The following is a 14,149-nucleotide window of genomic DNA, read 5'->3' as shown; positions in this document are numbered from 1 at the left end:
AACCATAATTTTTATCTTAGCTATATTAGTGGAGGTTTGTGGTGTACTATAGTCATCATTTGACATAAACTCCTATGCCGTCCTCATGGTACCGGTGGGCATGCCGCGCAAGCGCTACCGGTCACGTTAAAAAGTTTACCAGGTGCACTGCAGTTTATAGGGGGGTCGTGTTGCACCGATTCCTGCAGTCTAAAAAAAATAAATTAAATGAAAACTTTTACAACAATGAAAATTTACATGTGATATTTAGGTGAAAGGTGCATCACAACTCAAAATAAATTAAACATGAATTTGAACAATTTAAATTGTACCTTTCACTTCAAAAGATTAAAGTTTCTTTTGTTGAGTATGTCTCATATTTAAATCTCTTCTACGAAACTTGTCTTGAATCATCAATATTCACAATTTGCACTAGAAACATAGGAAAATCTCCACAATCTTCTCTTTTTTCATTAATACATTGTACTTTGAGCTCATTCAACATATAATATAGACTTCGCAAATTCTATGGTACAACTAGGGGTGATTAAAAATTCTTACTTGAATGCTTGAAATAGTTCACATATGTATGCATTTATGTATTAGATTTTATGTTCTTTAAAGAAGACATTAAAAGAAATATAGAATTTAAAAGGTTAAAATGTAATTAATTAAGTACAATGAATGAGGTTGATGGTATGCATCTCAATTAAACAATTTATAATGGTCTAAATTTATTGTGTATAAAATAAATAAAGAATGGAGTTACACATTTTTCATAGTAGACATTGGTGAATCAATACATTAAGCTCATAAACTATAACTATTTATAATATTGAAATTGAAAGTAATTTAATAGAAAATCTTTTATGCAATGAAAAATGGATTAATCTATTCAATTTAAATAAATAAAAATTATAGTTTTGAATTATGAACAGACCCTTTCCATTCCAATATTGATTCCAGCACATACCTGCTTGTCATCCATAATAATCCATAATAATATTAGCTTTATGTAACATTCCATATCATGATTCCATCGAAGAAATGTCATGTTTTGTTGCAATAACTTATTATCCATTATAGTTTAATTGAAATAGTTATAAATGTATAATTTTAACAATAACTCAAGTTAGCGTAAGATACACTCAGTTTATTCTAATGATAAAGAATTTGTCACTAAGTAGAATCTCATGAAGAACCTTTCCGTTCCCTTTTTCTCCTATGAAATCGAACATCGCCACAAGGAAAATATTAACGATAATTTATACATTTGTGTAATCCAAATTTCTAACTTAGTAATTGCCAACTTATCGTTATTTCCAAATTATCGTTATGTCCTCCAATTTAAATTATGTTCGATTTGTACGTTTCTGGTTGTCTTTTGTCTGATGACTACAATTCCATTAAGCCCAATTCGTACGTATCTCGTTATATTTGATGTGACTACGATATTAACATTACGCCGATTTTATCAAATCTTCTTGTATTTGATATGATGTCGACATTCCAGTTGTGGTTTGTATTTTTTAGGGTTATATTTGATCAAGCCAATTACCCCACTTTGTACAATACTCATTCAATTCATACCACGATTCTTGAAAGCCAATTTCCAGAAAATAAAAGGATGACTGTATCTGATAACGGAAATCCTATTTCCATATTTGATTATTCATTCAATGGAGCACCTGGTATGGAGGTTTACCCAAATCTTTCAGACCATGATAATTTACATTTTGGAGCGGAGATGAATATTGCATGACAAATGGTAGCTAATAAACAGAATGCGAGATTATTTGACAATGCAATTTCCCCTCCGTACATGTCATTACCATTGGAATCAGATGCTGTTACGATTGATGATATCTTTCAGCCGCCAGCACCCCAAATGTTTCCTTTCGAGGACAAAATAATGAGCCCTGATTTTTATCATATCTTTCCCTTCGAGGATGAGCTCATAACGTTTTATGACGCGTCAGAGCAATTGAAAGAATCCTCTCATGGAGGGAATCCTCAGGCTATCGATGATATATGCGTGCCGCCAACCAAGGATATCATGTCCGGTGAGCAAACCCTGAATTTGGAAGCAGCTGAGCGCTTAACTGTATGCGCTGATGAAGATAAAGAGAACGGGTTGGAATTGGTTCAACTTCTTCAAGAGTGTGGAAAGGTCATACGGGAGGGGAAAAATGACGAGGCTGCTGAACTAGTGACAAAATGCAAAAGTTTGTCTTGTCAGATAGGGAATGCCACACAGAGGCTCAGCTATTATATCTCCGGCGCCCTGCAGGAGAGAATCGAGCTCCAGACTCTCGGGATGCCAAATTATTCAGCTAAGCCAATTCGAGATTTTATCACCGATATTGACCTGGAGACTGACAAAAATGAGTTTTGTGATCTTCTTGCTTACTCTAACAAAGCTCTGCCCTATGTCAAAGTGATACAGTTCACGTCTGTGCAGGCAATCATAGACGTCGTAGGGAACGCCCAGAAGATTCTTGTTATTGATCTGGGCATGCGAACTGGGTCGCACTGAACCGTATTAATGGTGTACTTGGCACACAGATCCCTCTCCTCTTCTTTGCCTGCGCTTGAGCTTCTCAAGATTACAGCAGTTGGGATCCCCGGCAAGGAGCTCTGCAAAGGCGGAAAAAGACCACATGAGCTTGCTTCATCTTTGGCAATTCCATTGTCGTACAACAAGGTGGAGATTGCAGGCATAGAGGTCATTAAGGAAGGGTTTTTCACCGTTGAATCTGGCGAGGCGTTGGCAATTTATGCTCCATTTGTTCTGGGAAATCTGTTATACGATCCATTTCTCCTGGAAAATCTCTTAATTGTTTTAAAGAAACTTAGGCAAAGGATAACGGTGAATGTCGAAGTAGAAGCGCAGCATAATTCTTCCTCTTTTCTGAATAGATTCAGCAAGGTGTTTTCCTTTGGCGTGGCGTATTTTGATGTTTTGGATGTTACTTTTGCAGACAGAAATGATGTGAAGAGAGTGAAGCATGAAGAATTAATTGCTGGACGGCCGATGAGGAATATGATTGTGTATGAGGGGAAGGCGAGAACCTCTAGGCATGTCAAAACTGATGTGTGGAGGTCTTTGTTCGTACTAAAAGGGTTCCGGGAAATGAGCTTCGGCTTTCAAGCTACGTATCAGGCTACATTATTGTTAGAAGAATGCGCTTTCAAGGAATATTACAGTCTGGAGGCTAACGGACATGCCATAATTGTGAAGTGGAAAGGAACACCGCTATTTGGAGTATCGGCATGGAGTGGTGTCTAAACTCTTGTTCATGGCGATTGCTGAAACAAATATCTTCGTATTGTTAAAATATAATAGTAAATTGCACGGAGTTTGTCATCCCATTTGCATGAACAGTAGTGGAATAGGGTGACTGTTTCGGCTGTTTTAGTTTTCTTCACTCATTTTATGTACAGTCGATAATTTGTAAACACGTGAAGAAAAACAGCACAAGTTGTTATGGTTAAAATTTTCGTTTCTTCGAATCATGTTATTATTGATGCTGCATCAATTTAGTTCAGAATTATATTCAGTTTTAGAAAAGTAAAAGTGATAGGTAGAAATCATAATAATTTAAACGAAAATAGGTTTTAATCATATTACTAAGTAATAAATCTTAATAGAAGTATGGAAAACTATAATTTGAAATTACAAAGTTTATTAATTATTATTATAGTTTTAATGAAAGTGGCAAGGTATTTTAATATTTAATTAATATATTAGTAATTAGTTTGAAGGTTCATGGAAGAAAGAATTAGAAAAAAAACTTCAAATTATCTCAAGGTAAATGTTAATCAAAATTGGACTATATATGTGCTTGACACAAGCTATTACCAATCATAATATAAAGAGAGACATACAAATGCCTTTATAAAAGAGGCTACTTACAAATGTGACACAATTTACCAAACCATAAAGCACATGTTATTCCCATGTACAATTAAAAACAAATAATGATCATCATAATATATTATTTACAAGATAGTCTATATTTTCATATACATTGAACAACAAGACAACCATGTTGATAGAGCAAGAACAAAAATTGTATCAGAACTAGTAACAAAAAAGTCACCAAATTATAATCCAATACATAGATTTTTGTATTTTGGGTGAAAATAAAATATGTAATTTTAAGCTTAGTTTTTTTAAAATATTAATTTTCTTTGGAAGGACAATGCATTATTAAATTGAAAATGTTGGAATGTCTTAATGGGAAGAGTGCTTCTGGGAGGGGGGGTGGGGTGGTGAATCAGAAGTACTAGCCTTTTTAACTACTTTTAAACCGATAAAAACATATAACTAAAATTAACATGCAGGCATAAAAACATTAAACAATCATGAGAAACAAACATGCATCACCACATTAACAATTGAGATTTTGGTGACCTAGAAACCCTCCAAGAATAAGAAGGTAAAACTGGGGTGGGGATGATACCCACAAAATTACTGTAGCAATTGATTTCAACCAGTTTTGATGGTTTTCTCTGTTAAAGGCCTGCCCTATAAAAGGCTACAACAAACTATTAAATGTGACTCTATTAAAGGATTTCAACACCCTGTTAGGAGTGTGCCTTGTTAGAGGACTTAAGAACATTCAACTTAGAATGCCATCCTATTAAAGGATTTTCATAGAGCTGTTAAACCCACCTAACTCAATAGGATTTCTAAATTCCTAATACAATTGTGAGAGAGTATTAAGATAATACATTTGATCTAATGCACTCTCTAATGCTGATCTTAGGCTTTGGATCTACTCTTCTATAATTGATCTCTACTAGATCCGATCTATTGATTGTGTTCCTTATTTTGTTCTGATCAACTAGATGTGCAAATGCTCTCCTTTCCACTTAATCTTTGACACCAAATGTTCTGCAATGACCTTAATAACAAGCTCTGCTTTCCCTTCTTCTTTTCGCACTTCTCACTTCACTGTTCAATGGCATCAAGAATCCCTTATAAAGATTAGTGGTTCGTTATGCATCCTTGGATAAAATGTTCCTGCTCAAATCATAAAAAATTCATCCATTGGCTACATCCAATCTCCAATTTTCCGATTGGCTACATGAGGATTGCATAGGTGGTTGTGAGGATTTGATCTTATCCTTTTGTCCTATCATGAGTCATGCATAACCATTCCACATCATGGTTTTTATTGGCACAAACTCTTATGCTAATCCAGCATTGCTCAGCACATGAAGTAATATTGATGCTCGGCATCATCTATTTTGGATTGCTCAGCATCCACTATGTTTCTGCATTACTCAACTCCTGTAGAATTACTATGTCACTCAGCACCTATTAGTTTTCTTCATTGCTCGGTGCTTGTTGAATCCTGAGTTACTTGGCACATATTGGTCTCATCTGCTCGGCACCTACTGTGAGTTGCTCGGCACATACTATCTTCTAGTCTGCTTGGCACTATCTATAACTTGGCATGTGCAGTGAAAATGGTTAAGTGTGTTGACACTCAATTGTCAATCTTACTTATTTGATCAACAATCTCCCCCTTTGACATGAGTTTCAAAAACACTTAGTTGATCATTCATGATCCGACCATTATATGTACATTCTTTTCTTGCAATTTTTTCAAAAAAGATATTGTGAACAACAATATACCTTATGACTCCCCCTGAGTTGATTATCTCATGAATTCTGATGTCTTGTGCCATTGTGCCTGATGTACTTTATTCTTTGACCTGTTTCTAACCTGTTCTTGCCTTCTGATCCTATTATCTCCTTATTTTACTATAAGCATTTCTCCTCCTATAATATATCTGACCCTTTGTATATTATCTCCTACATTATCTCCTCCTTTGAATATTTTCTCCCCCTTTTTGACACTTATGTCAAAGGGTCCTAACTGTAATGCCATGCTTGGCCAAAAAATGTTTTATTTACCTCAAGGAGTATTTTGAGAGTTGCATTCTAGTTATTCAATACAATATCCAATGACTTGTGTTGGATTGCAAGCTCTGTTGCTAGATCAAAAAGTCCTTCATGTGTAGAAATATTTGGATCCTTCATCAGGACTTTTCTGCATACATTTTCTCCTTATGTAATATCTCCAAATGGGGAGTGATAGAGGCTTGTATTTGCATCAGCTTTTCTATAATAGTGGCCTCTTCTACTGATAATACAACTAATTCCTTTTGAGTGTGAAGCATTTGAGAAAAATGCTTTTCATTGTGTGTAGGATTTGAGGGTAGTTGCATCCTGGAGAGCTTTAGTTTGCTCTCAACGTTCAAATTTTTTGGATTTATTTCTTGTGTGAACTTGGAAAAATCACACAATCTTTACACTATCCAATTTCTTAGCTAGGTCAACCTATCCTAAAATTATGCTATTGGCTATCTTTTGGTTGACCTTGCCTACAAACTTCTTTTCTGACCATTCCATGAGTTTTACATTTGTATCATGGTCTTCATTATTCACTTGGTCAACTATATCAAATAGTTGCTCAAGGATTGACCTACTTGAATTTGGAGGTTGTAGGCTGAATGCATCCATGAATATATCTTTGATCTCATTCATTGTCTACTTGTATTTGTAGTCTTTCCTCAATGCCTCTTGCCTCCTTCTCTTATCTAATGCACTCTGTATTTCATTCATCTTTACTTCAATTAAAGTGCTTGAATCATAAAATGGTATTTTAATTTCTTCATCAAGCTCAGGAATACCATAATGAATGGTCCTGGCTACCCTAGTATAACTTGAGCTTGGTGTACTAACATGTAAGGTCATATTTTTAGTACTCGACTGCTGAATAGGTTCGGTAGGAGTTCCTTTATTTGGAAAGTCAACCAAAGTTTGTATTGTAGACTCCTCCTTATCCTGTGTTTCTTCCTTATCCTCTTCTTGTATCACTACGGCTGGGGTTGCACTTGCTATCTGTATTGTTATACTTGTATCTACCCCTGTTGTTGCACTCGGCTCCTAATGAGCTTGCATGGCTATTCTTGGTGGTGATGGATATAGTAGAAATGGAAGTCTAGTAATTTGAATGATCTAAGGTGGTTCTTGTGGTGACACCTTGGCTTCTTTGAGTTTATCTACTAACTTTTGGAGTTCATCTACACTAACCAATATGGGACTTGTACACAACTATGCTTGAAGACTTGTTTGGTCAAGGATCTTAGTGAGATCCTTTGCAGTTAGTGGATCAATGTTTTGACTTGAGGTGTCAACAACATCCTTAATCTTCATGATTTTTGTAGGTGTGATAGTAGAGTGAAGAGGACTAGGAGGTCAAAGTTATGTGTCTTGCACACTTTGTTGCTCATTAGTTTCTTTGCTTTCCTCCTCTTCAACCTTTTTCTCTACTTCTATCTTCTCTTCTTTCCTCTTTCTTCTCTCTTTTGGCTTAGTAGTGATTTATTCTTTGTATTCCTCTTCAAGGAAATCTTCAGTTTTCTTATACAAATTCTTCCATGATCTTGTGGTTTTATGTACAACTTCAATTTTATTTTAGAGAATGGAGAATGACCTATACTTAGGTGTAAACCTAGTGTAATGCCTTTTGACTGCTTTAGTTATCTCTTCCCTTGTCAAATTAGGCAATATGCTTGGTAGGGTTGATTCTCTCATCCCCTTCTCCATTTTCAAACAGAAATGCCATCTATCTTCTACAATATTAGACAATTCCTTTAGCAATTGTCCATCAAGTTCAAGAGGTGTATACTTGAACTATCCCATTAATGCATAGATTGATTCTTCTATTCTGTTTTGTTCCTCTTTGGTGAACTTATTGAAATCAATCTTTTTCATTTCACTTAAGTCTCCATTCCTAATCTTTTCACATAATATATCAACTATAGACTTAAGAGGATGACCTACCTTTTCAGATTGATCTTCCTCATCCATATCAGCTTGAGCCACATATCTTTTCCTTTTCCTTGGCTCTTCTTGTGCCTTCTTGACTATCTTCTTATTCTTTGTAGCTTCCTCTTTGGCTTTTTTTGTGGTGGGCCTTGTTGTAGCTCCGGTTGTTGGCTTCTTTGGTGTAGGCTGAGAAGTAGGAGGTGTTTTTGCCTTCCTTTTGATCACTTTTGTTTTGATTGGTGCTTCCTTGGCTCCTTCTTCCTCGGCACTCTCATCTTTGTCGTCACCTTGGCCTTGTGAAAATTCAAGTGGCCCTTGTTCTAGCTCATCTTCATCTTTCTCATCATTCCCTTCCTCTTCGTCATCACTAGTCTCCTATGCTTTTCCTACAACACTTGTTTCTTCAACACCAAATTTCTTCCTTATCTTTTTCACCAGCTTATCCTTCTTCTTCACTATTGTGGCAGTCTTGAGGTCTGTTACCACCCTTGGTTTGACAACATCATAGGTTCCAAATGCCTTTCCAGTTTTGTCCATTGCCTTTGTAAGTAGTGTTGTGATGGTTGCTAAAGCTTAGTCAACATCAAGCTCATATCCTAATGGTCTAAGCCATCTTACTCTTGGAAGGACTGCTTGGATATAAGTATAGTCAATATCAAAAAGAAAGCATATGTCATTTACATGCTTTTCTACCAATGAAACTGGTATCCTCATTCTTTTCTTCATTGCATTCTTGAAATCATCAATATAGATAGACATTTGATCATCAAAGCTATCTCCCATTTGTGCACTGAAATCATTTATTTGATCAACAATTGTTTTGTTTCGACTCCAATTGACTTTTCCAAATGAAGGGAATTCCTTCATCACATAGAAGAATAAACAAACTAGTACTAACCCAAATTTACATTGTGCTCCCTTGAACTTTCTTATAGCTCCAAGATTTTCAATAATCTGTTGTAACATGAGCTCTACAAGGTCATATGTGTGATCCTTCTTCATCAGTTTGTATGCAACATCAACGGCTATACAAGACACGCTATTCAATCTACTAGACTAACAAAATTTGTGTGATATGATCCTCACAACAAAATCTAATAGGGGGTCTTTTACTATCTCAATTGTCATTCCCCTATTATTCCATTTTGCACCTGTGTTCTTCTCTATTGTTTCCTTATTTTCACTTCTCAGAGTCTTCGGCCGATCTAGGGTTGGAAAACTTGTGACCCTATGAACCATTTCTGGGTAATTTTAACTAGTCCTTGCTCTAACCAGAATGATCCATCATGAATTCTTCTAAGTATTATGGGCATCCACTCAGTTTTGAATATGATTGGAAAAACTAGGGCTTTGGTTAAACCCTACTTTTCTATGATTGAAAACTCATCCTTCAATATACCGTTGTCATAGAGTTTGTCAAAGGCATTAAAGATTTCCATGTCTCATATGGCTCCAATCTTGTAGTTATAACACTTTTGCACATCCTGAACCATAACAACTTTTTTAGGGATGGCGGACAGGGCACACCAACATGATCATTTTTACGTGCAACTTCTAGGATTGGCTTGAATTCGAGTTGCTTAACCTCATTGCTGACAAGTTGAATTTCATGGCTCTCTTTCCTTTGCGTCAATTTTGAACTAGATGCCATTTTTAATTGAACTAGGGTTTTACAATTTAAAATAAATTTCTCAAATTGTACAACTCGGCACCTAAAGGAAAATACCTAGTTAAATGCTTAGATCGCTTGCTTGGATCATTGGGGTAGATGCTAAATCACTACAAATCACTGGTTGAATGCTTGAAAATTGCTTAGTTGTACTCCTTGTAATCACTCTTCATTTGAATGGCTTAAAATGAATTGATTTTTTCCTTTAAGCAACTTAAAAACCTTGGATTTAATGCATTTTGTACCTTCACTAGTCAGTTGGCTTCAAAAGGTTTTCAACTCGACATCCACTCAGTAGCTATTCTTCACTCGACATCTACTAACTTTGTCAATAACTCAGCAACCACTGCAGTTTTACTCGGCTTCCACTAAACTTCTTAACTCGACATCCAAAGTAGTTTCACTCAGCAACCAAAGAGAGCTTGGCATCATCATTCAAGTTTTGTCTTAGCATCTTATCTCATGCAAATTTGTACTTTGTAGTGCTTCATCATGGTTTAGGGCTGATGTATGATACTTCCTTATATATATTAGACCCATAGGCTCATCTTGTGATTAGTTGGATGAGATATGATCACTTGACCTCTTGGGTGAAGTGACCACTCCATTGGATGTACTTGATCCATCCTTTTTCTGCCATGTCTTCTTTACGTCTACTCTGATGTGTGCCTCCTCAACTTTTTCTATGCCCTTATTTACTCCAGTCCTAGATGCTTTGGCCTTTGTTGGACAATTCTTGCTGACATTTCTAGTTTTCAAGCAACTGAAGCAAGTAGTTTGGTTCAACCATCTTTTATAGTTCTCCTTGAAATGTGTTCGTATGCAGTTCTAGGGTATATGTCCATACTCTTGACAATAGTGACAGCATTGCCTTGTATTCTAGTCCCAATTGTAATGATGTATATAGTTGTCCCTTCTTACATGTTGATTTGGTGTCCACATAGGCTTTGATCTACATTCAAAGGCTCTATGTCCATACTTCTTGCAATTGTGGTAGTGTCCATCAAATTGTTGTGTCCTTGTGACTTTAGACCTACAGTCTTGTGTCATATGTTCTTGCATGTTACACTTGTGATAGTAACCCTTGCTTTTGGGTGTGTTTGGCTGATTGATCCTTCTACTCTTGCAAACATTAGTAGTATGCCCCTTATTATTATAGTAATTACAGGTGGGTTTAGAATCCTTACCTTTGTCACTTCTTTATTTAGCACTCTTTGATGATTCCCCAACTTCAGTGCTGATGTACCCAAGTCCTGATGTATTATTGGCTGTTCTTTGGGATTTTAGCAACTATTCGAAGTACTTGATGGCTTCACTTGACTTTTTGAGATTCTCAGCTATTTCTTTTTCTCTCTTTAATTCATTCTGCATCTTCAAAGTAGAGATCTCAATATCTTTCATATTGAATTCATGATGAAGGTTCATCAGTTGGGCAAGTGTATCCATCTACATGTTTGAGATCCTTGTTAATTCGGTACATTTTTCTTCAAGTCTGTTTGCAAGATTTCTTTTGTCATCTTCCGTCATGACTCTATCCTCAATTTCTCTTTTCTTTTGCTTAGTGATTTCACATAGCATCATGGCCTGTGATTCATGCTCTATCTTAAGAGTTCTTATCTCTTATGCTTGAACTCTATTTTTCTTCATCAGTTCTTCTATTGCTATTGTTGCATCAAGTTCTCCTTGTAGTGAATATCATTTTCGGCTATAGCTATTTCCTTCCTTCTTTTTAAAGATTTTCTTAATTCCTCTCTAGCTTCCTCTACCTTGTGTAGAGTGAGATGCACATCTATCACCTGGTTCTCAATGATCTTCCCAAGCTTGAAGACTTCCATCTTCAGATCTTTTCCCCCAAGCTGTTAGGCTTCTTCTTGAGAGAACTTGTCTCTGATACCAATTGTTGGAATTTCTTAATGGGAAGAGTGCTTCTGAGAGGGGGTGGGGGTGAATCAAAAGTACTAGCCTTTTTAACAACTTTTAAACACATAATAACACATAACTAAAATTAACATGCATGCATAAAAACATTAAACAATATGAGAAAAAAACATGCATCACCACATTAACACTTGAAATTTTGGTGACCTAGAAACCCTCCAAGAATAAGAAGGTAAAACTAGGGTGGGGATGATACCCACAAAATTACTGTAGCAATTGATTTCAACCAATTCTGATGGTTTGCTCTGTTAAAGGTTACAACACACTATTAAATGTGACACTGTTAAAGGATTTCAACACCCTATTAGGAGTGTTCCTTGTTAGAGGACTTAAGAACATTCACTGTAGAATGCCACCTTGTTAAAGGATTTACATAGAGCTATTAGACCCACCTAACTCAATAGGATTTCCAAATTCCTAATACAATTGTGAGAGAGTATTAAGATAATACACTTGATCTAATGCACTCTCTAATGCAGATCTCAGGCTCTTGATCTGCTCTTCTATAACTAATCTCTACTAGATCTAATATGTTGATTGTGTTCCTTGTTCTATTCTGATCAACTACATGTGTAAATGCTATCCTTTCCACTTAATCTTTGACACCAAATGTTTTGCAATGACCTTAATAATAGGCTTTACTTTTCCTTCTTTTCGCACTTCTCACTTCACTATTCAATGGCATCAAGACTCCCTTATAAAGATTAGTGGTTCGTTATGCATCCTTGGATAAAAAATTTCCACTCAAATCCTAAAAATTCACCCATTGGCTGCATGCAATCTCCAATTTTCTGTTTGGCTGCATGAGGGTTGCATAGGTGGTTGTGAGGATTTGATCTTATCCTTTTGTCCTGTCATGAGTCATGCATAAGCATTTCACATCATGGTTTGTATTGGCACAAACTCTTATGATAATCTGGCATTGCTTGGCACATGAAGTAATACTTATGTTGGGCATCATCTATTCTAGATTGCTCAACATCCACTGTGTTTCTACATTACTCGGCTCCTATAGAATTACTGTGTCACTCGGCACTTGTTAGTTTTCTTCATTGTTCAGTGCCTATTGGATCCTGATTTACTCAACACATATTGGTCTCATCTACTCGGCAACTACTATGACTTGCTTGACACATACTATCTTCTAGTGTGCTAGGCACTATCTGTAAGTTGGCATGTGTAGTGAAAATGGTTAAGTGTGTTGACACTCAATTGTCAATCTTACTTATTTGATGGACATAAAATTCATTATTATTTATGATACAACTTTTAAATGAATTTTCTTTTATTTATTGGAGGAAAAAATTAATAAAAGGATTTGTAACTTAATTTCTTTTAAAAAAAATTAAGTTAAATATATTTATAATAATATTTTTAATATAATGAATTTGAAGTGTTTAATTATTCATTATATATATATATATATATATATATATATATATATATATATATATATATATATATATATATATATATATATATATATATATATATATATATATATATATATATATATATATATATATATATATATAACTTTTAAAATTTGAAATTCAATGAGTATAATTAATATGTAATATAATTAAAGTGATTAAAGGTATATGTTCTTATTTAAATTTGTTTGAAAGTTAAGATTGAAATTTGGCTTAGTCGATTTTAGTTTTTGATAAGTAGTTATCAAGTATTTCGACGATAAAAAGTATTTATGAATGGATACACATTAGGTACATTTTTTAGATGTGTATTGATAAAATTTAAAATTATTTTCTAAAAGCATATGCAACTAACATTGTGCTTTGATCTAATAGTTTGAACCTACTTTATTCAATGATTGATATTTTGTATTGTTTTTATTTGATCTTGAGTATTGTAACCAAAGATTAATTGGATTTTTATTGCATGCAAAAATTAGGTCAATATGCATGCCGTTAATAATATTATGAGAAACTAAAATATATAACTATACAATTACAATTGAATTATCTAATAAATAGAGCTCTTAGGATTAGAAATTTTGTAAATTCAATCTACTTCAAGAGGTTACTAAAGGATCTTAATAAAATACTACTAATGAAGGTAGAGAAACAAATGATGGCCGAGATGAGATCTTGGTGCATATCATTTATTAATATTTTTCATCTTGAGATTATGTTAAACATCTTTTTCCTTTTCAATAGATCTTGCACCAGTAACTTAATCTCAACCCTCACATTAACAATTAATCATTAGTATTATATATATATATATATATATATATATATATATAGAGAGAGAGAGAGAGAGAGAGAGAGAGAGAGAGAGAGAGAGAGAGAGAGTTACACTTAAAAAACATGACCATAATACCCTTCTAATTTTTTTCTAAGACTTCACTCACATACTTGGTTCAATCAATCTTCTCCTAAATAAAACAATTAACAACTCTAAGAAATAAAGTTGGTATAGAATAAGTATTGTCTTAACTCATATTACTTTTTCCTATAGTTAAAGGCAAACTAAAACCACTAGGTTGTCAACATTTAGGGTTTGTTTGGCCATGAGAATAGGAATTAGGTATTGGAATTCATTATTCTTTATTTGTTAATCAAGAATTTTTAATTCCTAATTTATTATGCCATGCCCTATTTGGTTCTACAAAACTAAAACTAGAGTTTGTTGAAATTAAAACATGAGTTTAAATTGAAATTGAGCCTATTAAAGGATAGTATGAAGGTGTG

At 34.6% G+C, this 14,149-nt stretch overlaps 1 protein-coding gene across 1 annotated transcript; it reads left to right on the top strand.

Annotated features, from left to right (window-relative positions):
• Positions 1-2,524: 2,524 nt before the first annotated feature.
• On the top strand, positions 2,525-3,268 carry LOC149561223 (DELLA protein RGL1-like). The gene has a single exon (XM_089827769.1). The coding sequence runs from the start codon at positions 2,525-2,527 to the stop codon at positions 3,266-3,268; it is 744 nt and encodes a 247-aa protein (XP_089683895.1).
• Positions 3,269-14,149: the final 10,881 nt, after the last annotated feature.

This window comes from Cupressus sempervirens, chromosome 4 (assembly GCF_028749045.1).
Source record: "Cupressus sempervirens isolate cs-2001-9-10 chromosome 4, ASM2874904v1, whole genome shotgun sequence".
In the NCBI taxonomy this organism is placed as follows: domain Eukaryota; kingdom Viridiplantae; phylum Streptophyta; class Pinopsida; order Cupressales; family Cupressaceae; genus Cupressus; species Cupressus sempervirens.
Note: the sequence above shows the minus strand (reverse complement) of the source record. Positions and strands in the feature narration are given on the sequence as shown.

Coding starts and splice junctions, on each gene's coding strand:
- LOC149561223 (XM_089827769.1), top strand. CDS start 2,525: ATGGTGTACTTGGCACACAGATCCCTCTCCTCTTCTTTGCCTGCGCTT.